Source organism: Rhinolophus ferrumequinum, chromosome 20 (assembly GCF_004115265.2).
Source record: "Rhinolophus ferrumequinum isolate MPI-CBG mRhiFer1 chromosome 20, mRhiFer1_v1.p, whole genome shotgun sequence".
Taxonomy (NCBI): Eukaryota; Metazoa; Chordata; class Mammalia; order Chiroptera; family Rhinolophidae; genus Rhinolophus; species Rhinolophus ferrumequinum.
This window is the reverse complement of record NC_046303.1, coordinates 14,531,946-14,557,459: the sequence shown is the minus strand read 5'-3', so window position 1 is coordinate 14,557,459 and position 25,514 is coordinate 14,531,946. Positions and strand designations below refer to the sequence as shown.

Here is a 25,514-nt window from a genome sequence, read left to right as displayed (position 1 = left end):
CATGATACACCACATAAACAAAATGAAAGGTAAAAATCATATGATCATGTGAATAGATGCAGAAAAAGCATTTGACAAAATCCAGCATCCACTTAATGATAAAAATTTTCAGCAAAGTGGGAATAGAGGCAACATATCTCAACATAATAAAGGCCATATATGACAACCCCACATCATACTCAATGGGGAAAAGCTAAAAGCAGTCCCCTTAAGATGAGGAACATGACAAGGATGCCCACTTTCACCACTTTTATTCAACATAGTATTGGAAGTCCTACCCAGAGCAATCAGACAAGGAAAAGAAATAAAAGGCATCCAAATTGGAAATGAAGAAGTAAAACTGCCATTATTTGCTGATGACATGATACTATATAGAGAGAATCCCAAAAATTTCACACAAACACACAAAAAAAATATTTGAACTGATCAGTGAATTCAGTAAAGTAGCAGGATACAAAATTAATATTCAGAAATTGGTTGCATTTTTATATACCAATAACAAACAACCAGAAAGAGAAATTAAGAAAACAATCCCATTTACAATTGCATCAAAAAATACCTAGGAATAAATTTAACCAAGGAGGTAAAATACCTGTGCTTGAAAAATTATGATATTAAAGATAGAAATTGAAGAAGATACAAATAAATGGAAGCATATACTGTGTTCATGAATAGAAGAATTAACATACCGTGTTTCCCCAAAAATAAGACCTAGCCAGACAATCAGCTCTAATGCTGATTATCTTTGGAGCAAGTATTAATATAAGACCTGGTCTTATTTTACTATAATATAAGATCGGGTATCATATCATATCATATCATATCATATCATATCAGGATATGGAGAAATCAGAACCCTTCTGCACTGTTGGTGGGAATGTAAAATGGTATAGCCTTTGTGGAAAACAGTATGGCAGTTCCTCAAAAACTTAAAATTGAATTACTATCTGATCCAGCAATTCCACTTCCAAATATATACCCAAAAGAAGTGAAAGCAAGGTCTCAAAAAGATATGTGTACACCCATGTTCATAGCAGTATTACTCATTAATAGATAAAACATAGAAGCAATACAAGTGTCCTCTTTTAAATGAATGGATAAGCAAAATGTGACATATATATAATGAATTTTATTCAGCCTTAATAAGGAATAAAATTCTGCAATATGTTACAACATAAATAAACCTTGAGGACATTTTGCTAAGTAAAATAAGCCAGTCACAAAAAGATAAATACTATGTGATTCCACTTATATGAGGCACATAGAGTAGTCAAAATTACAGAGACAGAAAGTAGAATGGTGATTTCCAGAGGCTGGAGGGGAATGAGTTATTGTTTAATGGGTATAAAGTTTCAGTTTTACAAAACAAAGAATTCTACAGATGGATGGTGGTGATGGTAACACAACATTGTGAATGCATTTAATACCAATAAACTGCACACTTAAAAATAGTTAAGATGGTAAATTTTACGTTATGTGTATTTTACCACAATAAAAAAAAATAGGGGGGAAAAAGTATTGGTAACTTTACAACTCTCCAGAAAGGCTAAAATATGACCGGCAATACCAAGTGTCATAAGGATGTGGAGTAATTGGAACTCTCATACATTGATGGCAAGAGTATAAATTGGTACAACCACTTTAGAAAACTGTTTGACAGCATCTAATAAAGCTAAACACATGCCTAGCCTATGATCCAGCAATTCTGTATATTTTTAGGAATATATCTAAGAGATGTGAGTGCATGTTCTCAAAAGAATATCGTCAAAAGACAGCAATCAGAATGTTCACAACAGTTTTACTCAAAAGAGCCAAATATTAGAAGCAACCCAAGTGTCATCACAGTAGGATGAATAAATGAAATGTGGTATATTCATGCAGTGGAATACTGCACAATGATTTTTAAAAAGAATACATTATCACTAGCTATAACATGAGTGAATCTTACAGATATTACATTAAGGAAAAAAGCCATACAGTAGCTACTGTATGATTCCATACAAAACAGATAAGACTGATACAAATAGTAGAAGTCAGAATAGTGGGAGGAGGGTATTTACTGGAAAAGGACAGGAGAGAACCTTTTGGGGTGCTAGAAAAAGTACCATATCTTAATCTAGGTGGCAATTACACAGGTATGTGATGAATCTTAAAAGAATTACAGAAAAAAGTCACACAGAAAAGTCTGCATACGGTATGATTTCATTTATGTGACATTTTGGAAAAGGCAAAACTACAGGGGTAGAGAATAGATCAGTGGTTGCCAGGAGCTTGTGGTGGAAGGAGATTGACCGCAAAGAAGCACAAGGAACTTTGGGGGATGATGGAAATGGCCTGTATCTTGACTGTGGTGGTGTTACACAACAGGACACAGTTATCAAAACTCACTGAAGTGTACATTTTAAAAGGTTGACTCTTATTATAACTAAATTATAATTCAATACCTACTTTTAAAATATTCAACCATCTGTACACGATTAGTGTACTTTATGCACTTATATTCAATAGAAAAGTATAAAACGATTTTTATATATATATAAAGTAGAGGTTAAATGGATTATAAGATGCATTCCAGTCCAAACTTGGCTACTGGTCTGTTATGTCAAATACCCTAGCGGTTGCAACTGAGTAGAAACATAGAAAGGGTTCGGTGTGGAATGAGCCCTGACATTTATATAGTCTCACTTGGACCCAGAGAGGAGAAGTGATCTGTGATACGTCACACAGCTACTTAGCGCGGAGCTAGAAACTGAAACCTAGGACATCTGGCTCTTAAACCAATACTCTAGTTCAATTCCAGTTCGAGGGAGGTTCAAAAAAAACAAGTCAGACTGATCATTTGGCACTGCATGAGCAGCCAATTTTCAACCAGTTGTGCAACACTGGGCTTCTGTTTGCACATATTTGCTCTCCACTTCCAAAGGTACTGAGAGAACTAACCAGAAGTTTTCACAGTGCCTTGAGCTATTTAAGCAGCTCCACATGAATAATCTGAGGTATCAGAGTTCCTTTGATAACAAGCAATTTACCATAAAATGGAGATTATGGCAGCGCCCATTTAGGTGGTTCCATCTCAAAATCCAATATTGCCATAACTTTACCCTTCCTTGTCCAGGGCCATCTCCAATATCACTTAGTCAGTCCTGCTAAGTACCCAAACGGTTCTACTACTGGAAGAGATACTTTAGGGTACAATCTAGATCACGGGACCTTAATTAACTCCTCTGAAAAATGTAGTTCCTCTGCAACAAAATCAGCTTTTTAAAGTGCATACATGCACAAAAAACACCCAGATCTTAATAAATCCTACAAAGCAGTGTTCTCCTGCAATATAGTTCCCAACATTGTTCTCACAAAATTGCAAACATGACCCGTACTTCTCTTTAAAACTAAGACAATAAGGAAGTGCTAAATCAATGGCCCCTAGTTCCGCTATCTATGCTCTGTTTCTACCTAGATGACCCTTTGACCTCCCATCCTCTCCCATCCCCACTAAGGCCCAAGCACTAACTTTTCTCTGACCTCCATCCCCCTGTCAAAACAGAAAGGACTCTAGTTTCAGTTATTTACACTTTGTGATTGACTGATTGGTTGCACTTTAGTTTCAATGAGCTTTAGTCAGTATGTTAATTCAAGGAACATTTACATTTAAACCATTTTACACCTCATTGTATAATGACAGGTCAATTCTCCACTGACAAATTTTGAACTTCAAGTTAACTTCAGTAAGAAGAAAGAAAATATTTTGGAAACAAGGAAGAACTTAAAATCACACTTTGCATTCCTAGCCTTAGGGAATCATGAACCACCTTAGAATAGCTGAGAACTATAGAAAGAACCCCAAAAATTTCTCCCTCATTCCCTCACTCATTCACTCATTCATGTATTCAACAAACATTTATCAAGTGCCTGCCACGTGCCAGGTATTGAACAAGGCAGAAAGAATGAATGATTAATAAGATATGGTCTCTATCCTGGAATAGTTTTCAAAGAAGAGTTACAAACAGGTTAATAGAATTTAAAGTCCCAAAGTGAGAAGTGCTCTGACAAATAGAAAATGCTAACGGAGGACAGGGGAGCAGGGATTCACTCTCCCTCTCCCTGGGGCAGGTTTCACAGAGGACAGACCCTTGAGCTCAGCTTGTAGGCATTTGACTGGGAGAAAAGCAGAGACAGGGGCAAAATGGGTACCCTAATCGTTTGGTCAAATATAAGGGGCGATGGGAGAGGAATGGTTACCTTTTTTTGTGCGGAGGGAATTTAAGGCAGCAGAGTCTCAGGCCAAGCCCTGCAGCCACACACACACAGACAGTTTAGGCTGTAGCAGTTTAGGCTTCCTCTCATCTGCAGTCCTGTGGAGAGGTCAGTGGATGACAAGCCTTGACAAGATGCTCTTAGCCCTTACAGGGGAGGACAGGTGCAAGCATTGTCATACAGCTCCATACACAGCCTACACTTGTCAAAATGTTATTTTTGTATCAGGATGCATCAGTGGAAGATAAGTTTTATCCATATCCTGTCAAAGAGTTATTATTTGGTTTTGCTCTGTTTTTTTGGCCTTCAAATTTCAAAGCCTTTGTTAGGATTTCTTAGCATTTTAAAACTTCCTCTGGTGTCTCATATATTCCAGCACTGGATCCAGAAAAACTGATCACCCTGAAATCCTAAGGACATTGTCTGACTTGGTAGCACCCTTAGACTCTATCTACAAAATTTTCCCAAAATTAGATCCCCTTTTCCCTCAGCGCACAATCTCCCCAGTGTCATTTCCATCTATCTTATCCTCCCTTTTCATCATTCCTGACTCACACCTGAAAAGCCCCAAGTTTCTATACTTCTCACCCTCTTCTCTTTCCATTCCCTTGGTTTTCACAAACTGGGGACATGAAGCTTATATTTCCCAGACACCTTGTCTTTTGCAGCAAAAGTCATCTTACAATACAAATCACGTGATGATCATTGTCTCAACTGGAATTAAATGCTTACTTTCAAGTTACATATTTTGGAGAGAAAGGATATCATCCCCAATTACTCTCTAGGAGGACTTTTATAATAAAATCCTAAAAGTTTAAATGGCTAACTAAATTCTAATAAAATATGAATGAATAATGTGATATGAAATAAATTATATAATAGGTTACACGTTTCATAATGATTTGTACACTCCTCGAAAAGGGAGGTTTTTTTCTCTGTAAAATTTTACATCATCCCTGAATAAATGTTTTTATTCATGAAGGACAAAGACATGAGACTGGATTCAAACATAAGGCAGCAAGAAAGAAACCAGAGTAAGGAGATGAGAGAGCAAAAGTTCCAAGTCGGGGGAGGGACAGAATTAGTGGAGGTCAGGAAGAGGTGAAGCCAGAAGGAAATCCTAGAGCCAGAGAGCAAATTTATAGGTGCTTCTCAAGGGCACCTGCAGCGGATAGGTACCGAGCCACTCACACACCTCACCCAATTGTAAATGCTCAATCACAGACTGGACTGGATGCCTTCATGACATTCTCAAATGAGAAAGAAAAAATGAGAGCAAGAGGGGAAGAGGAAGAGAGGAGGACAGGGGGGGAGGGAGAGAGAGAAATATAAGAAAGACATCGGAGGCAATAAGTACTGGTACGTACACCAATCATCAAATAAAAAATATGCTACATAAACACAGATAATGTTATGATACAACATAATTGAAAAAAGTAGAATTCAAATTGTGGCACACAATAATTGCTTTTAAGTAAAAGCATAGGGATAAAGACTGCACTATAGAAAACAGCTATATTTGGGGGAATGTGATGGTAAGTGAGTTTTTTCCTTTCTTTCTATAATAATTTTATTTTTATAATATTTTACAACCATTCTATCTTTTTGCTACACCATGAGTATTGCAAGAAAGTCATTGTTATTCTGAAAGCCTCAATTCTGTCAGCAGTAAAACCCCAGATAGAAAAATAAACCATTTTCTATGTATGTGTATAGTTATATATTCTCATATTTTTTATTTTTAAACAACTAAGATAATTCATCGTGTACATATATAACATATTTATAACCTAACATCAGGCTCTTAAAATATAAACATTTTCAATTGGAAGTTAAATTTAAGGTTAGTCCTAATTACAGTATTATACTCACATTCTTAAGATATGAGGCTTCAAACTGTAAGGATTAAATGCATAGGCTGCAAATTCCAATTTTATTACTCGCTCATTATGTGATGGTGAGAAACTTACAGAAAATACTTAAGCTTCAGTTTCTCCATCTGTAAAAGGGGATAATAAAACCTACATCATAAGATTGCTAGACTTATGCACAGCCTACTGAGATTATACCAAGATAATGCACATAAAACTATTAGCTCAGCATCTGTTACAAAGAAAGCCTTCAGTTAATGTTAACATAAAAAAATAAGGTGTCATATTTTTCATGCATCCCCCCAAACTCCCTCCCATCTGGCAACCATCAATTTGTTCTCTGCGTCTATGAGTTTGTTTCTGTTTTGTTTATTCGTTTATTTGGTTTATTTTGTTCATGTATAAGTGAAATCATGCGGTATTTGAAAGGGATTAAGAAATACAAATTGCCAGTTATAAAAACAGTCATGGAATGTAAAGTACAGCATAGGGAATATAGTCAATAATATTATGATAACTGTGTATGGTGTCAGATGGGTACTAGACTTATGGGGGTGATCACTTCATAAGGTATATAAATGTCTAATCACTATGTTGTACACCTGAAATTAATACAATATTGTATGTCAACTGTAATTGAAAAAATAAATTTAAGAAAATAAGTTGTCACAACTTGGTAAAGTCTGGATCTCTCTCACAGAAGGAATATTTTTTATTTAAGGTAATGAATTGCAAGTCCTTGTGGTCCATAGGGAACAGATCAATAAAGCCAGAATGCTCCCTCAGCTTCCATGGTGCCTGAATCAAGCAGCAACCAGGGAGCTAACATGCCATCTGAGTGGCTGGGGCAGGACTATTAAGAAGCTTGGCTTTCTTCTTGGTTTTTTTCTGTCTCATCTGTCAAACCACACACAGAATTTTTGAAATGGAGAAATAAAATGGATCAGCCAGTTTCTCTGTAGGATTCATGGAGGTAAGCAGGTAGGAAGAAACCCTCTGGCCATATAACTCATTATTCAAACCTGCTTATTAATAATAACTTTTAGATCTTCAGTATTTAATTATTATTGTAATTAATTACTGTAATTACTATACTTAATACAGTAATTAATTATTAATGTTATTAATACATCTAGCCCAAGATTAATTTTTGCCTGCCATTTTTAATATCCACTTACATTTATATTAAAGATATCAGTAAATATTTTTTCTTACCACTATTGCTGCTAACACCTTTCTGGGCTTAAGTTTCATCACCTGTAAAATACAAAACCCAGATTAGATGACTTCTAATGTCTCTTCTTGTCCTATTTTCGGCCATTCTATAAGTAAATAATATTAGTAATATTTTTATGTTTGTAATTATGCCAACTTCTTGTTTACTTATAAAAGTTAGAGAAGTAGGAGAAAGCAAAGTATGCTCTTTTACATACAACTCTTAATCTGACTGTGTAAATTGAGTTCTGAGAATAACTGGCTTCTAAAGACTGGCTCTTTTTAGGCCTCATAATATATTCCTTCAAATTCTTGTTGAACCTGGTTCTTCTGGTTATTCTTAGTCAAGAAGTGCTAAGTAGTAAACTATGAAGACTAGTTTACTACTTTTGTGTGAACAGGAATTATTCTCATCCTTTTTCTTCAAATGTAAATTGTGACTGGATTTGCAGTACATAAAATAACCAAATGAAAACTGGTGGGGGCGGTGTGTGAAATATCATGCATTGAAATGTTTCCAACCACATGGATGCTGGCTTTCACAGAGGTAAAACATCTGTATTTTATATTGAATATTTCCATTTTTGTCCACATGTTGGACATGCCACAGACATAACTTGTGAATATAAAGGATATCTTTTTTCTGTCTGCACAGAATTCCCTTAATCAATTAGTGTCAGATATGGAAAAAGTATTTTATTGTTAAAGTAGTCCTCTTATTGACTTTATTGTTAAATTTGACCTCTCTTTAGCTTTGTTTTCACTCAAATATTTGTCACTTGCTTATTTTCCCAAGAATGTGTAGCCACAGTTTGCATATAAGTCTGATTATTAAACAGTCAGTTTCTCCAGCTCTCTAATTCTTTACCAGTAAGCAATTACCCACTTATAGTACCTGTATCAACAATGAATGATAGCTTGATAACTCTTTGTAGAGGTCTTGTGTGCTTGGCCTTGTGGAGAAGCACTACAACAGAGTGGGTAAGAGTTTGGGTTTAGTGGACAAGCTATTTAACACCTTGTACCCCTCCATTTCCTTATCTGTAAAATCAAGATACTAAAAATACCTCATTCTTGGGGCTGAGTAAGGATTAAATGAGCCAATGTATGTAAAGTATTTGACATAGTACTTGACATTACTTGGCTCTGAGTAATCCTGAATAAGTCAGATTTTCAAGATGCTGAAAAACCATGTAAAAATTTAGAATCAGATTTTGAAGATACTGAAAAACCATAAAACCACATAAATTTTAAAAGTCAACAAGAACAGTCACCTTAGTTTATAATTTAAGAATCTGAAAGTATAGAAAGGTTACATATCCTACAGGGACTATCTCTTCATGTTACTGGAAGTCAAAGGCCCTGCCCTCAAGAAGCTTAAGATCCTTTCCAAGGAGTCAAGACTAATTCACAATCCCAGTTAGATGTTATGTAACAAAGCTTCCTGTGTAAACAGTGGAGTTCTGAGGAGACGCTCAGCTAAATAAGTGGGAAGTAGCACAGAAAACTTTCTAGAAAGAAGTGAGACTTGAGGCAAGGCAGGGTTTGACTCTACAACTGAATGAGAGGACATTTGAGAAGGATGTTTCCCTGACTAGAGAAGCACTAGCCTCTCTAGGAACATCCAATGTTTAGAAACTTCTACTCATCACACCTGCAACCCCCACCTCTACCCTTCAAAACATCTAAGTTGAACTAGAAGGGAAATGAATAGTACTCAAATAAATGTATTTTAAAAATATCTAGGAGGGACCAAGCTGGAAGTAAAATCTCCCTCCCCCTTTCAAATCTTAAGAAGATGAACTGGGGGCTAGGCATCCGACCTGGGTTTCTTCTCCCCAGAAGGTTCTGTCCTCCATGCTGGGTTCCCGGGATTTGAAGCCCTGAGGCCCTCACCTGGAGGAGCCAGGCAGCCCCCTAAGGCCGCACCTCTCGGTTCCTGCTTTACCTTCCCGGGGCACCTGGAAGCAGGGCGATGCTGGCGGGAAAAGAATAAGGAACCGAGAGGCCTAGTGATCGCTTGAGACAAAGCGGAGCCCTCCGGAGCCTCAGCGGATTTGCCCCGACAGAAGGCTCCAGCCCTTTTCAACCCACCCCCGGGCTCCCGCTGGGACCCGCACAGGCTGCCGGCCGCCCCGGGCCGCGAAGCCCGCACACCGGAAAGGGCCGGGAGCAGCTCCCTCGCTGCTCTGCGTGGGTCCGGAGCCGTGAGGCAGGGAGAGGCGGCGTTTGCAGAGGAATTCGGTGAGAGAAGATGGGGAAGCCAAGGCAGGAAAGTCATCTTAACCTTGGCGTCGGGGCTCCCCTCCACCCCGTGGGGCCGCGAAGACCGAAACATCCTCCTGAGACACTTGCACCGCCGGACAGTGGGGAGGCCGGCGCTGATCGCCGCGCCCGACGCCACGCCGGCGGCGCACGAGCTCGCGCGCTCGCGCTGCCCCCGAGAGCTGCCCCACCGAGTCCAGCTCCCCGGGCTCCGGCGGCTGCCCCTGCGCGTCCGGAAGGAAGGACCCCATTTGTTCCTCGGGATGGAAAATTTCCCAGAACCGTATAGCTGATATTACCGCGGGGGTCGGGGGGTTCCCATTTTAAATCATTGCTTTCTGAATTCTCGTTATGGTACTGGGAAGATTTTTTCTTTTCAAAGGAAGCAAGTCATCGTTTGTGAACTGTCCAGCGCGGTTAAAAAAGTATCCCAGTTTAAAGAGAAAGAAAACTCATTCAATAATTTTTCCTTTATTTTCTGTTGCAAGCAGTTGCGCAATGTTTTTCGTAAAGTAACAACCCAAGCCTAAAATGAAAATGCAAAACAATCTGGTTTCTACAGATTAGCCTTGTGACTAGACATTTTACAAACACATTTTTAATAATAAAAAATTTAATGGGCTGTTTAAAACATGGAGACATATTTTTGTTGTGTCTGGAAATGTTGAAAAAGAGACATTGGTCTTTTCATTTATTTCCAATAAATCCAAAATGTAACCTTTCCAGAATATTTTGTAGGACGTAATTGGGGTTTGAAATTGTTTTTTTTAAAAAAAAAAGTTCATAGGCTAGCGTCTGTGAAGCAGTTGCTTAATTGATATTTGGTTTGCAGTTCTGCAATCAAAAGTCAGTTATATTTGATGACTGATGTTATTAAAAACAAAGCTCTAAAACTCTAGGGATTCCAGTTCAGCTTTTCAAACATTGACAGCCATAATGTCCCTTTGGGCAGCAGATTCTGCTGAGATTATTAGTTGAACCCCACCAGGAAGGAAAATGTAGAAAGTTGTGTTGTGAGAAAACTTTAATTGTTTGGGCTGGCATTTTTCTGGTGTGTGTGTGTGTGTGTGTGTGTGTGTATTAGGTACATGAGTAGGTCATGGATAAAATTAAGAAATGTGGACCACAACAATTCAGGAGGCTATGCTGTGCCACAAACCAAACAAACAAATAGAAAAAGATTCAGGGTTAAGACACATCCTGGATATTTCTTGTATCTCTAAGCCCTTTCTAGCTGATACCTCGACAATTTAATGGAGGTTGAACTTGGGTGCAGGCCTCTCCTCTTTCATTTATTCTTCCCTGGTCTAGGTTTGAAAACAACAAAAATATGTATTGAATGTTACCTGCTCTCTCTCACTCTGTTTTCATATTTTAAGAGCATATGTCTTTCACAGCAAGTAGACCAACACTTTCTTGTCCAAGCAAGATGGCAGAAAGATTCCACTAGGAGGTTGTCTCAAAGATCGTTAATCCTCGTGGCCTCAAAATCAAGGACTTGACTCTGGGTGCCTAGTAAACCCAAAGTGGAAAAGCATAAACAAATATCCAGCCTGAAACAAATCATGTAGAATAAATGAGGAGCAAAATCAAATCAGGAATTTAGAATTAAGAAGTGCATGGTCAGGTTCTAAGCCACCCTGATTTTGATATAGAAAGTATAAGTGCTATGGGCTCTAAGCCAAATCAATCCACCTCTGGGTGCCTTGTCTTTCTGATTCATTAACATGAAAGGTTGGATAAGGGGTCCCTTTCAATTCCGGACATTTAGGCACAAATAGTCCTAAGGCAGAACTTCTGTGTACTCTCAGGATTCAGGCAAAAGTAGTCTCATCTACAGCAGAGAGTCACCAAAGTCAGCCATCTAGAAGTAGCTTATCTGATAGGGACATGTTAACTTGTGTCCTTGTGTGTATTGAAAAAGCCATAGTATTTCTAAGAATTAGAAATGTATTTTACAGTCCCATCCAATAAAAAAGAAAGATGCTGTCCATGCACCAACTTCAAAATTTTAAAACAGAACGTTTGCCTGTCATTCAAAATAGTAAATTAAAGACTCAGACTCCTAGAGCTTCTACTGCAAGAATAATTATTCTCCAGGAAGAAACACAAACAGCAGTGACCGTTTTTGTGTTTTTTTTTTTCCACAGCCGTGCTCAGCCATCAGAAAAGCTTAATAAATCCCTATTTAGTATGCATTTATGCAGTGATTACATGAACTTTGACCTCTGAAGAGCTGTAGCAATTAGCTTGAGTGTCCAGTGTCTTCTCACACCATTCCCCACTGGCTTCCTTGGGTCTTCCTTTTTCATCTCAGTAATTTGTGTACTAGGAGGGCATAAAATTTTAAAGTTGACTTTCCACCTGAGGTATCTGCTTCTGCACAAGTCAATTCCCCTTTCTCACCCACCCCCATTCCTGTCTAAACAGCCATTTCAAATGGATATTGGGGCTCTGATTGTCGATATTACTCAAACGCAAATGGATTTCAATTCAATCTTGCCCTGTACTTTTGCAAAGAAGATAAACTCTAATGGCCCAAAGAGCTTCATTTCATAGCTCGTGGCATCTGAAATAAATCGGATCTTTTCTGTCAGGCTAATTTAACGTTTTTTAAAATATTCAATGTAATTTATTTTAAGTCAAAGGAAACCTAGAGGATGGGCAAAAAGCAGGAGGAGGACGCAAGAGAAGGGCAGCTGGAAGCTCCTCTCCCCCCTCCCAAAACAAGAGCCAGGAAGGGAGATGAAAGTGTTTTAACTTTCTAGTAAACACTGTTTAGCAAAAGAATAATAGGAAAGTTGCCGCTTTCCCAAAGAGGAATGGAACTATAATTGTTGCCTTTAGCAGAGAGCTCAGATAAACCGCTGGGACTCATTCTAAAGTGACCCATCACTGCATTCATCTCTTCTTGAACTTTCTGTGAACCTGAGATTAAACAGGGGTGAGCAGCTAAGCAGTTTGTTGTTAGCAGCCTTTTCAACAACCCTTTCAGACTGAGTAAATATTGATCAGTTTGAATCTGATTGCCTCAGAGGAAAACACCACGGCATCTGAATAGCCTCCAAAAGTAAACTTTCAAAGGTGAAGCCGAGAGCAGACTTCAGAGCTACAGCAAGATCTTAACTCAGCCTAGTTTGGGGATGCCCTGAATTTCGGGAGTACTTTCCATGAATGTGAAGGAAGTGAGGAAAAAGCATTTGAAAACTGTAATTTTATATTGTACTTATCCCAAATCCCTAATTGAGACTGTTGTCTTTTTATAATTTATCAATAAAATGTTATTTTCTGTTTTCCCATTGCTCTCATTGCTCAAGGAGCTAACTGTGCTCCTCAGAGACCAAAACAGAAAAAGAGAGACCTTGAAATTAGGATGTGTTAAGCGCCTTTGATTTAATCGATTGGGACAACTAAAAAGATACAAACGTTTTTCTTGTTGAAAGGTATATTAATGTTTCCTAAATGCATTGCTTATTAACTGATTTATTTCATGACCTAAAGAAGGCTTGAGATGTTTACCCATAATTTATCGTTCTCTTCTCTCTGAGCTACATTAAAACCACCACCTTGAAGATTGGAATCTCCAGGATTCCAGCGCGTCGGGCCCTGCTTTTGGATATTGAAATCTCGGCAGTGGCATGCAAATGGCACTTTAGCACATTAAAGTATTTGGAAGCCAGCCATCTGTTTTGCTGTGTGGCCTTACACTAATAAACAAAAGATACTGTATAAGGCCAGGGAGGGGAAATGAAAGAAAGAGTTGGCCGACTTTGAAGTTCTTCTCCATCCACTTGAGTCTTTTAGAGGCAACCCCAGAATCCAGGAGCCGAGGGGAGGGCACCGGGTGCCCTTGATATGGCCGCAGCAACTGTGCCTGCAAAGTCCAGGCTTGTCCCCTTTGACAGGGAAGTACAGGAAATCTCATGGGTGTTCTAGGGGCCTGCAAATTTCGAGTTTCTGTAGGATTTCCTCCTCCTACCGTTAGCCCATCCTTTGTAAAACACCCTTTGGAGAGGAAGGAAGTCATATGTCTGTATTTGTTGTGATGCTGTAAAATTTTTGCTCTACCCTTGGGGCTAAAATTAAAGCCTCTAAAAATGTGTGAAAGGAAAGGAAAAGTGTTAAGGAATCTAGGCGAGCCACTTGGAACTCTTTGATTTGCTGACATTCTGTTTGAGAGCAAACACATGCTTTGGTCATAAGTGACACAAATATTGAAATGGACTTCGGCGTGATTTCCACAAGTTCACCTGGAAAAACCTGTTGAGCCCAGAGAAGAAAATAAAAACTTTTTTTCAGGCTTATGTGGTATGGAATTAGAACTTGAGGACCCATTACAGCCATGATGTCTATGAAAGCAAAGCTGAATATGCTGGGAATGAGAGATGTGTAACCTAAAGGAGATGGCGGGGGTGGGGAGGCATGTAGAGGGTGCCAGGATGGGATAGATATGGACAGGAGCAATGGGAGGAGGTATACAAGGGTTTACTGAAAGAGAACACACTCAATTTAAAGGGTAGAATATACTGAAACACTGATAATCCAGAAACAAGGAAGAAGCATGGGATGGGGCCCCATCTTCAAACAGCTTTATACTGGATCTAATTAAATGTGAATGTCTTAGCTCTTGGTTCACTGATGTGAGGAAAGACTGACTGAAGAGTTTGGCTTTTGAAGGGAGTTCTGTTTATATATATGTCAACATTCAGTTGGAGGTGAAAAGGTTAGCACTTGACCCAGGAAGTACCCATGTTGGTTTCAAAAATAGATCTGCTTCATAAATTTCTTCACTATTTTTTCCATTATGAACTTTGATTATAATAAAGGAGCTGTTGCTATTTTAAAGAAAATCAACCTCTTGTTGACATTGGTCAGGTGCAATTACACTCATGGGGACGCTTCACCTATGTATTAGAAAGCGCTTACTTTTTTTTCAAGGGAAGTCCCACCTCCTTGAAAATGCACACCACCTGTCTCCCCTTCCCCACATGAAATGAGCCAACTTTGTAGGAACCAACAAATAGTAACCAAGCCAAATACACGGATGCTTAAGCATATCTGAAACTTGAATGTATTTATTACAGACATCTTAAGACCCGTAAACTCTGCTCTGGATCACATCACTCCAGGATCTCAGAGCTGCTCATGATTGTACAGGAAATGGGGAATATCATAGGCTCACAGAGGATAACTGATAGAACTCAGTGTGGTACTTCAGGGACATCAAAACATTGTGCGACATGCAAAAGACTATTCACGAATCACACAAAATATACATTCATTGTGCCATCCATCACATTAACAATTGAGCTGAAAATACACCAGTTCCAGCTAAGATAACTGTAGAAAGAAGAAGCTCATTTGAATAATACCTTTAGGTTCTGAATAATCCAGCACAGAGTTGAAATAGAGTGGTGTGGCCAGAGAAACAAGAAAGGGGTGGGGATGAAGGGAGACTTAAGCACAGGAAACAAGGTTTCTGAACCTTGTGTTCTGCAGGCTTTCTTAACTCTCTAAAAGAATAAATTGAGGCTACCCTCTGAGGCAACTGATTGAGTTGAAATGATGCCTTTTATTCTTTAACCTAGAATCACATATAAAATTGTACCAGCTTTGAGAGTTTGCCCACCCTGTTTTAGTCACTTAATCTAAACATTTCTAAAAAAATCTGTATAAAGATAAATCTCTCAGAACAAAGTATTTACAACCAGCAAACTCACACACATGAAACTGAATTAAATTAAAAAACAAATCGTGTAAACACACTCATAGTGCATCTCTTCTTCATGAGCTCCTGGACTCTCTCCTTTCTCTCTATCATTCTTTGAGGTCAAAGTAGGAGAGAACTGTAAATATACAAATAGATAAAAGATGAGAGGCCTTTCTCTGACATGTTTCTGCTGGCAAAGGAGACTTTTCCAAAGGGCATCTGAAAGGAACAGAAGGTTCCGCGGAAATTGCCTAAAAGTAGGGAGGGGTGTTAGGAGCCATCAGAAAAGTGATGCTGGCACCCAATCTGCATTAAGGAGTTAACATCCTCCACCCCACCCCACCCCCCAGATCAAGTGAAGAATTCTCTGGAAACACATTATCCTGCCCAGGAGCTCCCCAGATAGGATCAGAAAGAGAGAGACTGCAAATGGAAAGGAAGATAAGCTAAGAATGTGCTTTGGGTAAGAAGTCCCAGCCCAGGAAGAGCCTGGGCTGAGGAGTCTGGGGCTGGGCCGACCTCAGTGGGAGGGAGTCAGGGTGTCTGAGGTAGAAGACCCCGGGGAAGGAACGCAGGGCGAGGAGCTGGACTTCTCTGAGGATTCCTCGGCCTTCTCTTCGCTTCCCGGCGGGGTGGCGGGAGAGATGGGCAAGAGGCCCTCCTTCTCTCGTTTCTTCTGCTTCATTCGGCGATTCTGGAACCAAATCTTCACCTGGGTCTCATTGAGCTGCAGGGACGCGGCAATTTCCACCCTGCGGGCGCGCGTCAGGTACTTGTTAAAGTGGAACTCTTTCTCCAGCTCGGTGAGCTGCTTGGTGGTGAAGTTGGTGCGCACCGCATTGGGTTGACCCACGTAGCCATACTCTCCAACTTTCCCTAGGGACAGGGTGGGAAGCGACCAGAGAAAAAGGTACAATTTTTACAATCAGTATGAGATCCCCTACAGTTTCAGAACAATATTCAGGTAAAAGGGAGATCAAGAATTTCACAACACACACCAGTCTGGGGAGGGTGAGTAATGAGGTGTAAAGTGTTAATCTGAAGTCAGCCATTAGCGTGGTCAGACCCGTGATTAATGGAGCCTATAGATATTAACAGAATTCCCCCAGCACACACAACTTCCCACTTCCTACTTCCAGAACCTCTAATCCTCAGCCCCTTTGAAAACACAACAGTCCCAGACGGTCCTTTGCCCCAACACACCAGGGCAATCTCCCCACGTCCTACAACACTGGTGTGTAGCAAGAACTTAAAATTATATATATATATATATATACACATATATATACACACATATATGTATATGTATATATGTATATATGTGTGTATATATATGTATATATGTGTGTGTATATATATATGTGTATATATGTGTGTATATATATATATATATCCCTTGGACACTAAGCATACAAACTCCTTCCACAATCATCAAGGGACATCATGGAATGGCAAGACTGACCTGTTTTGGGAGGGTTTCTTTTGACTTTCATCCAGTCAAAGGTCTGCGCTGGAGACGTCTCTGATGCAGGGGAGCGACAGGCTTCTTGGTGGCTGGCGTGGAGAGGGGACAAGGAGTTATTATACGTGGCCAGGGCCAGGCTCTGGTGCTCTTGTCCATATGAGTGGTGAATGTACTGAGGCGAGCCCACCGCGCCCCCGGCATAACCCTGGTGGTGGTGATGCTGGACCATGGGAGATGAGAGATTTCCAGAGTAAACAGCGGGAGCGCACGAGGGGTACCCACCACTTACTTCTGCTTCCTGATTTAACGCGTAAGGGCTGTAAGGCGCACCGAAGTTCTGCGCGCCGTAGCTTGGACCACAACTCGAGTGGGAGTAGGACACCCCCAGGTTCCCGGGAGTCTGGTAGGTGGCCGTCTGAGGGTGATGGTGGTGGTGGTGGTGGTGGTGGTGGGGCGGGCTGATCTGCACCCCCCTGCCCACTAGGAAGCGGTCGTCGCCGCCACAGCTGTTGGCACTGACCGCGCACGACTGGAAAGTTGTAATTCCATGGTCGGAAGGGTAGGCTCGCGCTGAGCAGGTCCCCGAGTCGCCACCGCTGAGGATGGGGTATTCCAGGAAGGAGCTCATTTTTGCATTGTCCATCTGTCACTGAGTAACCGGGTCCTGCGAAGTCCTGGGTGACCGTGCCAACTTTCTCACTTCCTCCATGGGGCCGGAGAAGAAAAATGATATGAATGTACAGTGCGCAAGGGGGGGGCGGGAGGGTGGAGGGCGCTACGGGAGGGGCACGTGACTATGTCAGCCAATGGCGGAGCCTCCTGCGAAAGTTTGCTGGCTCCCGCAGTGATGGATCACCGTTTCAGTGGCATTTAAATCCCCGGCGCTCCTCAGTCTAGGTGACGCGCAGTCGCCCCCCCAGGCAGCGGCAGCAGCTGCGGCGGCTGCTAGGGCAGATTCCGAGCTCTGGGGCGAAGGGGAGCAGAGGCTTGCCTTCCGCGCGCCGACTCCGTTCGCCCTCCCCCCCCCCGAGGTGGGGGCTGGGAAGCATCCCTTTCTCGTCTCCGCCCCCTCCCCACCGCGCTCAGAAAGATGAACTGGCAAGAGGTGAGAAGGGAAGAGAGCTCCGTGCTCTCCTGGGTCGGGAATCAGTGGGCCGGAGATCGGAGCGCGCCGAGCAGGAAGGGTAGGAACCGGGCCGGCACAGCAGCCCAAGCTCCCCCGGAGCTTTCACTGCACATTCCCTGCTGTGGTGCCTTGGGGCAGTGAGGAGCACAGAGCATGGTGGCTTCGGTTAAGGATGGGCCACCAGCTTTCCAGACTCGGAATGGAAAGGAAGTGCGCAGAGGGCTGGCTGGGAGGGCGTGGAGGAGACGTGGACAAGAAAGAAACTTCCCTTCTCCAAGGAGGGTCTCCGAAACTTCTAACCTCCACCCCACCTCCCCCACGGACTATTAGCATGGGTGTGAGGAGCTTCGGTAATTTGACGCCCGGGAGCTGGCCGAACCCTCGGAGCTGAGCTCGCCGGAAAAGGCCGGGGCCGCTGGGCTCTCCGCCCTCCCTCTCTCCTGGCTCTCCGCCCCTTTCTCCTCCCCACTCAGCTTTGCTTTGGGAGCCCTATGGGATCCGGAGCAGCTCGGCCGCTAGATTTTGAGGGTTAGGAGGCGGGGGAGAAAGATGACGCTAGCGGACGTGGCCAGCGTGGGGGCCGGGCCATGCGCTGCAGGCCATCTGCCGGCTCCCCAAGACCCAGGAGCCGGCGCGCTGCGGCTGAGCCCTCAAAGGGCGAGACTACAGCTCCCACAAAGTACGCTCAACTCCCACCCCACACCCCCCGCGCAACGTTTCTCGTTTTCTGGAGGGAGAATGTTAGGAGTTGATAGAGCTTCCTTTATTCACCACCACCCCATTCTACTGCGTATCTGAATTGGGGATGGGGGCTGGCAGGTGGGAGGGGCGGTGAACAGATGGCCGATGGTGGACGGGACATTTTCTTCTTCCCCCACAACACCTCCTCCTTTTTGTAACTGTGTAGTTCCTTGTGTGAACCTTCAGATCTTTCCCTAGAGAGACACGTGCAAATCTGAGTGTCATTCTAGGCCAGGGGTCCTGTTCTCCATCACCCTCATCCTACCCAGATTCTGACGGGGTCGTTAATTGCTGTTTACTATTAGGTTTCATGTCAACCCTTGGCTTGTGGAGAGAAAAGGCCAAACAGAGACCGAGAATTGAAGCATTCTTAGGTAGAAATCCAGAGATCATCCAGGAAGCTTCGCAGCCAATGCAGTCTAGATTTTACTCTGACCATGTTTACCACATCGGAATTAGACAGATGAAATTTATCTAAGGATTGTATTCTGAGTTCTGTTCTCCATATACAGAAGTTCCCTCAAAACGTGTCCTCCCAAGAGGGAAAACTCTTGCAGACATTTGACTGTGGATTCCCTCAGTGGCAAAGAAACATTTTCCCTAAACATTTCTTTTTGGAAAGTTATTTTCCTGTGACTTTTGACCCATCCCCAATCACGGTTAAGAGGGAGCACAGGCAGGAAAGCTCACTCCTGACCCAATTTCAGCACTTGGGGAACTTCATCCTGGAGAAGGGAAAAGGCAAGGCGGCCCTCCTGGAGGCGGCTTCCTTGGGAGCGCAAAGGCCTTCAGTGACGGCGAGAGAAGGGGCTACTATGGGGATGGAGGCAGGACATGAGGGGGTCCTTGCTGGCATTGCGCACGATCTGCAATCCGAGCCGAAGCTCGTCGGTATGTTCTCCCCCCTGCCTTATACCTGCCCCTTTGTTGGCCTCCACCGCCCGGGGTTTACGCGACGTCCTAGGCCGCAAGGCTCGCGCCGCAAAGCCACCCCCGCCACAACCGCTGTCCTTCCTCTGCTAGTTCTCGACCTCTTCTCTCCTCTCTTCCTCCCTCCCGGGCTCTTTTCAGGGCCAGCAGGGGTGGGTGTATTTCTTGGGATCACAAGCTTGAACGGGCACAGAGGCAGGCACTTGAACTGGCTACCCACCCGCCTCAGCGCAGTGCTCCCCTCTCCCCGCAGGCCCGGCTCTCGCAGCTGAGTCCGCTCCGCCCCGGCTGGCCGCCCTGAGCGCTGCTCTCCCGGTGCTGCTCACAAAGGCAGCCTCCCTGGCCGCGAGCCCGCAGGCTTCCGTAGCTCCCCACCCCCACGAAATCCTGGGGCTCATTCTGCCGGGTAGGAGACCCTCGGTCCTCTGGGCAAGTAGGCCAGCGCCCTACGACTCGAGCTAAAGCCCCTTTAAACGCCCGGGGAGAGTGGGTGGAAAGCGAGCTTGGCCACTATTTAAATGATCTCCTGCAAGCGGCTTGCTGGGCTCCAACCGCCTCTTTCGGGGCTCTTCTACTAGAGAAGGAAGGAGCGAGGAGACAAAACGCCGCTGCGGAGGCCGCGAGCTGTTCCTGGCATACGCGGCTCAGCCAAGCTGTTGTTTTAAAAGAGCAATAAAAATGAATTATGACTAAACGCCTTCTAACTTAATGCTTTCGGACGGGGATCCCCGGCAAATACGTAAGAGGATTTTTATTTGTGCATGTGTTCCTGCAATTGATCTCTTTGATGACATTCTCATTCATAGAAAGCGTTTGATTTATGAGCGTAGGACGAATCGCAAACAGCGGCTCAGCCCTGGCCGCTGCCGGGCCGCCCTGCTCCGCGCCGCGCCCGGGGCAGGAGACCCGCCAGGGTCCTCACACGCCTCCGCCGCTGCTGGGATTTGGGGGTAAAAGGGTGGGGGAAGGTAGATAGCAAACCCTTGGAGAAAGACCATGATTTCATTGTAACTTCCAAGCCTTTGCTATTAAGAGCTGGGTTCTTAAATCAACCCGCCCCCCACACATGTTGCTTACACGCTGCGTTTTCTCACGGTAAGTAGCCGTCAGAACAGAGCTCAGGAAGGGAAAAATAAATATGGGGAGACATAAGGAGGGGGGAAAAAAAACAGAACAACCCAGTAATATACCCTAGATCACATTTTATTGATATATCATTTAAAGTGCTTTATCTCTCTTTCTAGAAACTGGATTAATTTATAACCTAGGGTGCAGAAATACTCCATTTTAAATCTCAACTTGCTAACCTGACTTCAAAGCTTTAATGATCCATTATTTGCCATGTAAACAGATTTAAGAATGAAATATTGATTTTTCTGACCCTTAAAAAAAGAATCCTAGAATGACTGAACGAGAGGATTGGAAAGAACCCTTTCTGAAGTGCATTTTCCGGCCAGTAACCATCATTTTGTTTTATTTTTGTTTTTCTCTATCTTTTAGGTCTGTTTGCCTGGAGCCATCAGCAGCTGGGAAACTAATCAACCACACTGAAAATGTTCGGGGATTTGTGGGGGAGGGGTCGGAATGTAGATGTTTGAAACAAATGTGTATAAATAAATGAATTCTTGATAACTTAGTTATTGACCTGGAGATTGGTAGCTTGTTAAAGAAACTCCGCGTTCCTTCTTCCTGGAGTTGGGGGTTTCTATAGGCACTTTATTTCTCCACTATCAAAAGCTTGGGCTTGGCCCAACTCTGAGGCTTCCCAATCTTGTTTCTATTACCAATTTAAATCTATGGCTTGAACCTCTACACTGAAAAAACAAATCCATTCCCTTAAATTAAAAAAAAAAAAAACACTTTTCAAAAGCCCTAACCATTTTCTGGCTTTCTTTTTTTGTTGCTGTCTATTGAAGATTTTGAACATGCCCCCTTAATAAATATATTAAAATTGAAAAAGAAGATGAATTGTGACCAGAATTTTATTTACCAAGTTAGACTAAAAGAAGAAAAAGAAACCGTTAGGAGCCTTGAGAAAGAGGGGTAGAAAAAAATAAGAAAGCTACTTATAGCAAAGGAGAATTTATTCTACCAAAAATACGCATGACAATGCATACTAATGTAATACAAAAATAAAAAGAAAGTGAAGATACAATTATATGATCACTTTCTTGCAGGCCTCATATATTGCTTTCAGTAAATCACATAAAGGGTTGTTGGATTAGATTTCAAACAACTAAAACTCCAAAATAATCTGTAAAAGATGCCTCTGAAACTGGGTCAGGGGAATCACTAAACAGAAAATCTTCAACATTTAGAGGAGGGAGAGAGTAGGTCAAGAAGAAAATAAAATAAAAATCAACTCAGAATAAAAGAAGGCAAAACCACCTGGTCAAAGGGGTTTTTGTTTTGTGATGCTTTGTTTTGCTTTAATGTTTTTAGTAATTCAGATGCTGCAGGTCGATTGTGGTGAGTGTGTCTGTAAAAAAGTCAAAGCTGTCAGCTGAAATATCTACGGGACTGTCGAGGGAACCTGGCAAACTGGGCGAGACTGCATCTGAAAGCTGCAGGCAGGAATCTGTGGAAAAAACGTTAAAGTCCTGCAAAGAGGGGACCTCGAGGGCCTCGGGACTGTCATTGTTTAGGCCAGAGCCACAGTTCTGGCCCATTGTTGACAAGCAGTTAGGAACAGTGGGTGACTGGTGCTGAAAATGTTTCAGATTTTTCTCATTGCTGGTTAAAGGCGAAACTGGGAAACTTTGGGAGTCGCCATTGTGTCCATTGGGAGCCTGCTGCTGAGAGAGGGCATTTTGCTGAAAAGTGTAACCTTCCCTCTCCAGAAGGGCCCCGGAGACGCTGAGGGCTTGCTCAAAGAGCGACTTCTCTTCCTCGTCCTCGTCCACTTTCTCAGAGTCTTCCAGGCTTTTAAATTTCCCTTCGCTGTTTTGGTTCTCCTTGCACTGGGTCTGCCTCTTGTGCTTCATCCTCCGGTTCTGAAACCACACTTTCACTTGTCTTTCAGTCAAATCCAGCAGCGCTGCAATTTCCACCCTTCGGGGTCTGCAAAGGTACTTGTTGAAATGAAATTCTTTTTCCAGCTCTAAAAGCTGCGTGTTGGTGTAAGCAGTTCTCAGGCGCCTGGAGCCCCCTCCGCTGCCATCGGCGATTTCCAGGGATTCTGCGGAAAGGGAAACCAACAAGAGACACACGCACAGTTGGAGGTGGAGGGGTCCGAGCGGGGTTATTCCACTGGAGAATAAATATAGCAGAAAAGATCAACGGCAACAAAATGGCCGCCCCTGGATGCAGTAGAGCTATTGTGCTGCCTTTCCTGGGAGCCCAGCCCGGGAAGACCCCATCTCTTCCACCTCCATCCGATTCCTGCCTGGAGCTCCCCCCAACCTCTCCATCCGGGAGCAAACTTTATATTACCCACACCACAATTTATAATTAATGCATCAGCTGCTTAGCTGAGCAAGAGCGATCTATCACTCTTCATTACTGTCAAAAAGCCAAACTCTAGGACAACTAGACAAGAGGAGGTCAGTTCCAACTCAAATAAATCATCCCACATTACACAAGTTAGGGAAAGTTTCCCCCCCTCTTCTTAAAAATATATATGTCTCATTGTGGAGCGCAGGATGCCTTTTCTCTCCATCAATCCCACTTGTGAGCCCACAGGCGAAGGGAAGGCAGCCAAGCATCTCTCCCTCTCCGCCTTCTCTCCCAGCCCACGCTCCCCTCCCCCTCCCCAGAACCGCTCTGGGGCAGCCCCGAAGGGAAAGAGGGTCCCGGGACCTGGGGCCAAGTCTTTGGACTGACCTTTGTGGCTGAGGCAGGCAGGGCCGGTGGCGGCGGCGGCGGCCGAGGCGGGCGGCAGCGCGGTTTTCTTGGCCGCCTTCTTCTCCTTCATCCAGGGGTACTCGGGCGGCTGCAGGGTGCCGGCGGGCACTGGGCTTCCGCGGCTGCCCGCGGGGCTCGGCTTGGGGCGGCCGCCAGCGCCGTGGCGAGGGTGACTGCCCGGGTTCAGACTGGGAATGGTCTGCTCAAAAGGAGGAGGAATCAGTGTCGAGTGTGAAAGCGTCGAGGTCTTGATTGATGAACTTTGAAATGTATCAGCGACAGGGGGAAAAGATGTCAGGCACTCAGCGAGCGACGGCTGGCTATTGATAAAACCAATCTCTCGCTCAAATTCGTAATTCATGGCCTTCTCCTTGGAGCCCCCTCGGAGAAAAAGTTCCCTCTTCTGGAGGGGCTTTGGGGGGGCGAGGCCCAGGAAAAAGGCGAGTGCGGAGGGAAAAAAAATCTATCATAGAAGATCGCTGCTGGGGTGTTTTTTTTCTAATTCACTGATTACAGCCGTATGGGGACCGCGCTACTATTAAACTATTGAATTCATGGAGACAAGGTTGAAATTGGACCGAATTGGCTGTCACATGATTGCTTCTGCCCAATGACAATTTGGGCTTTAATCAAAAGAAGCCACTGTCTGTTTGATTGATCCAAAAAAGTCGGGAAGGAACGCCTCATTGGGGGCCAGAGAGGCTTTATTTACACTTTTTTCATGGCAAAAATACATATATCTGGGTGTGGGTGGGGAGGCCCGGGAGTGCGTGGGGGCGAGGGTGCTTGCCTGCCTTCCGATCAGCAAGGACCTGGTGTGTGCGCCTGAGAATGCGTGTGCGTGTGTGAGAGTGTGCGAGTGTGAGCCCTGCTGCTGGTCCCGCCGGCGGCTGCCCTCTGCCTCCCCCGCACACTCCGCGCATTGTTTGGGACTGTCGGGAAGACGCCTCGCACCTCACAAATCATTTAAGCACCTCAGTCTGACGCCTGCAGTCATTAACAAAGTAATCCATTAATCTTCAAAGTTTTGACACCCGAGGGCCCGCATCCCAGCCACATAAGTTCTGCTAAGGCAGGAGGAAGGAGCAGAGGGAGAGGAGAGATGACACAGGGAGAAGAGAGAGGAGAGGAGAGGAGAGAAGAGGAGAGGAGAGGAGAGGAGAGGAGAGGAGAGGAGAGGAGAGGAGAGGAGAGGAGAGGAGAGGAGAGGAGAGGAGAGGAGAGGAGAGGAGAGGAGAGGAGAGGAGAGGAAAGGATTCTTCCCCCCCCCCTTATTTCCTTTATCCTCCTCCGCCTTTTCCAAAACCAGTTCCTGGATCTCAGAACTGATCTATCTTCCTTCTCTGTCTGTCTTTCCTACTTTTCCTTTTTTTCTATTCTCCCCTCTCCCCCTCCCTATCTCCTCTGTCCACCTCTCCTTCCCTCATCCCCTGACCCTCACCCCCTTCCCAAAGCCCTGCTACGAGTCCGCGCCCCCCGGACCCGGACCCCGGCCCATTGTTAGCCGGCTTTTCCATGGCAGTTATGCGTCTGGCTCCAGAGGGAAGCGGAAAACGGGAGGCGGCTCTCGAAGCTTCCCGACCTTCCTGCGCCATCAACTTTTCAGGAGTGGCTCGAGAGAAATAGATGCATGTGCCAAGCGAGACAACCACCCAGGGCCATGTGTCCAAATCCCTGTAGCCAGGGCGGCGGCCAGCCAAAGAAATGCCGACCCGAGCGGGCGTGTGCGGCTCCTGGCATTCTGGGTTTCATACCCGTAGGGCTCGGGTGCGGTGAGTATTTCTGATTTCCAGGAAGTCTGTTGGAAGTTAGCAGGAGGGAGAAGGCGCTTGTTTCTCCCTCTCTCTCTCTCTCTCTCTCTCTCTCTCTCTCTCTCTCTCTCTCTCTCTCTCTCTCTCTCTCTCTTTCCTCCCCTTCTTCTCCTCGTGTCTCTGATTTGGGGCTTGTTGATTCAGATGCAGTGAGTGCTCCCTGGCAGCCCGAATTGTCTCCCGCACCTTCCCGCTCCTTGGTCACCAAGGATGTTTGCACTCGGGTTCTGTTGTGGGAAGCCGCACTGCGGAGGAGACAGGGTGACCCAAGAATGAATCATAA

General features: G+C 43.9%; 2 protein-coding genes across 4 annotated transcripts; both read right to left on the bottom strand.

Moving 5' to 3' along the window:
* Positions 1-14,674: 14,674 nt before the first annotated feature.
* On the bottom strand, positions 14,675-17,527 carry HOXA1 (homeobox A1). 2 transcript variants are annotated; one of them, XM_033088086.1, is made up of 3 exons: positions 17,070-17,527; positions 16,778-16,869; positions 14,675-16,191 (listed from the first exon to the last, which is right to left on the bottom strand). In XM_033088086.1, the coding sequence occupies exons 1-2, from the start codon at positions 17,421-17,423 to the stop codon at positions 16,813-16,815; spliced, it is 411 nt and encodes a 136-aa protein (XP_032943977.1). In that variant the 5' UTR covers positions 17,424-17,527; the 3' UTR covers positions 14,675-16,191; positions 16,778-16,812. The 2 variants fall into 2 exon arrangements, with proteins under 2 accessions (XP_032943977.1, XP_032943976.1); XM_033088085.1 differs by having other exon boundaries at positions 16,778-17,527.
* Positions 17,528-21,988: 4,461 nt separating this feature from the next.
* Positions 21,989-24,561, bottom strand: HOXA2 (homeobox A2). Of its 2 annotated transcripts, XM_033088084.1 has the most exons (3): positions 24,375-24,561; positions 23,400-23,619; positions 21,989-22,755 (listed from the first exon to the last, which is right to left on the bottom strand). In XM_033088084.1, the coding sequence occupies exons 1-3, from the start codon at positions 24,384-24,386 to the stop codon at positions 22,016-22,018; spliced, it is 972 nt and encodes a 323-aa protein (XP_032943975.1). In that variant the 5' UTR covers positions 24,387-24,561; the 3' UTR covers positions 21,989-22,015. The 2 variants fall into 2 exon arrangements, with proteins under 2 accessions (XP_032943975.1, XP_032943974.1); XM_033088083.1 differs by having other exon boundaries at positions 23,400-24,561.
* Between the last annotated feature and the right edge of the window lie 953 nt (positions 24,562-25,514).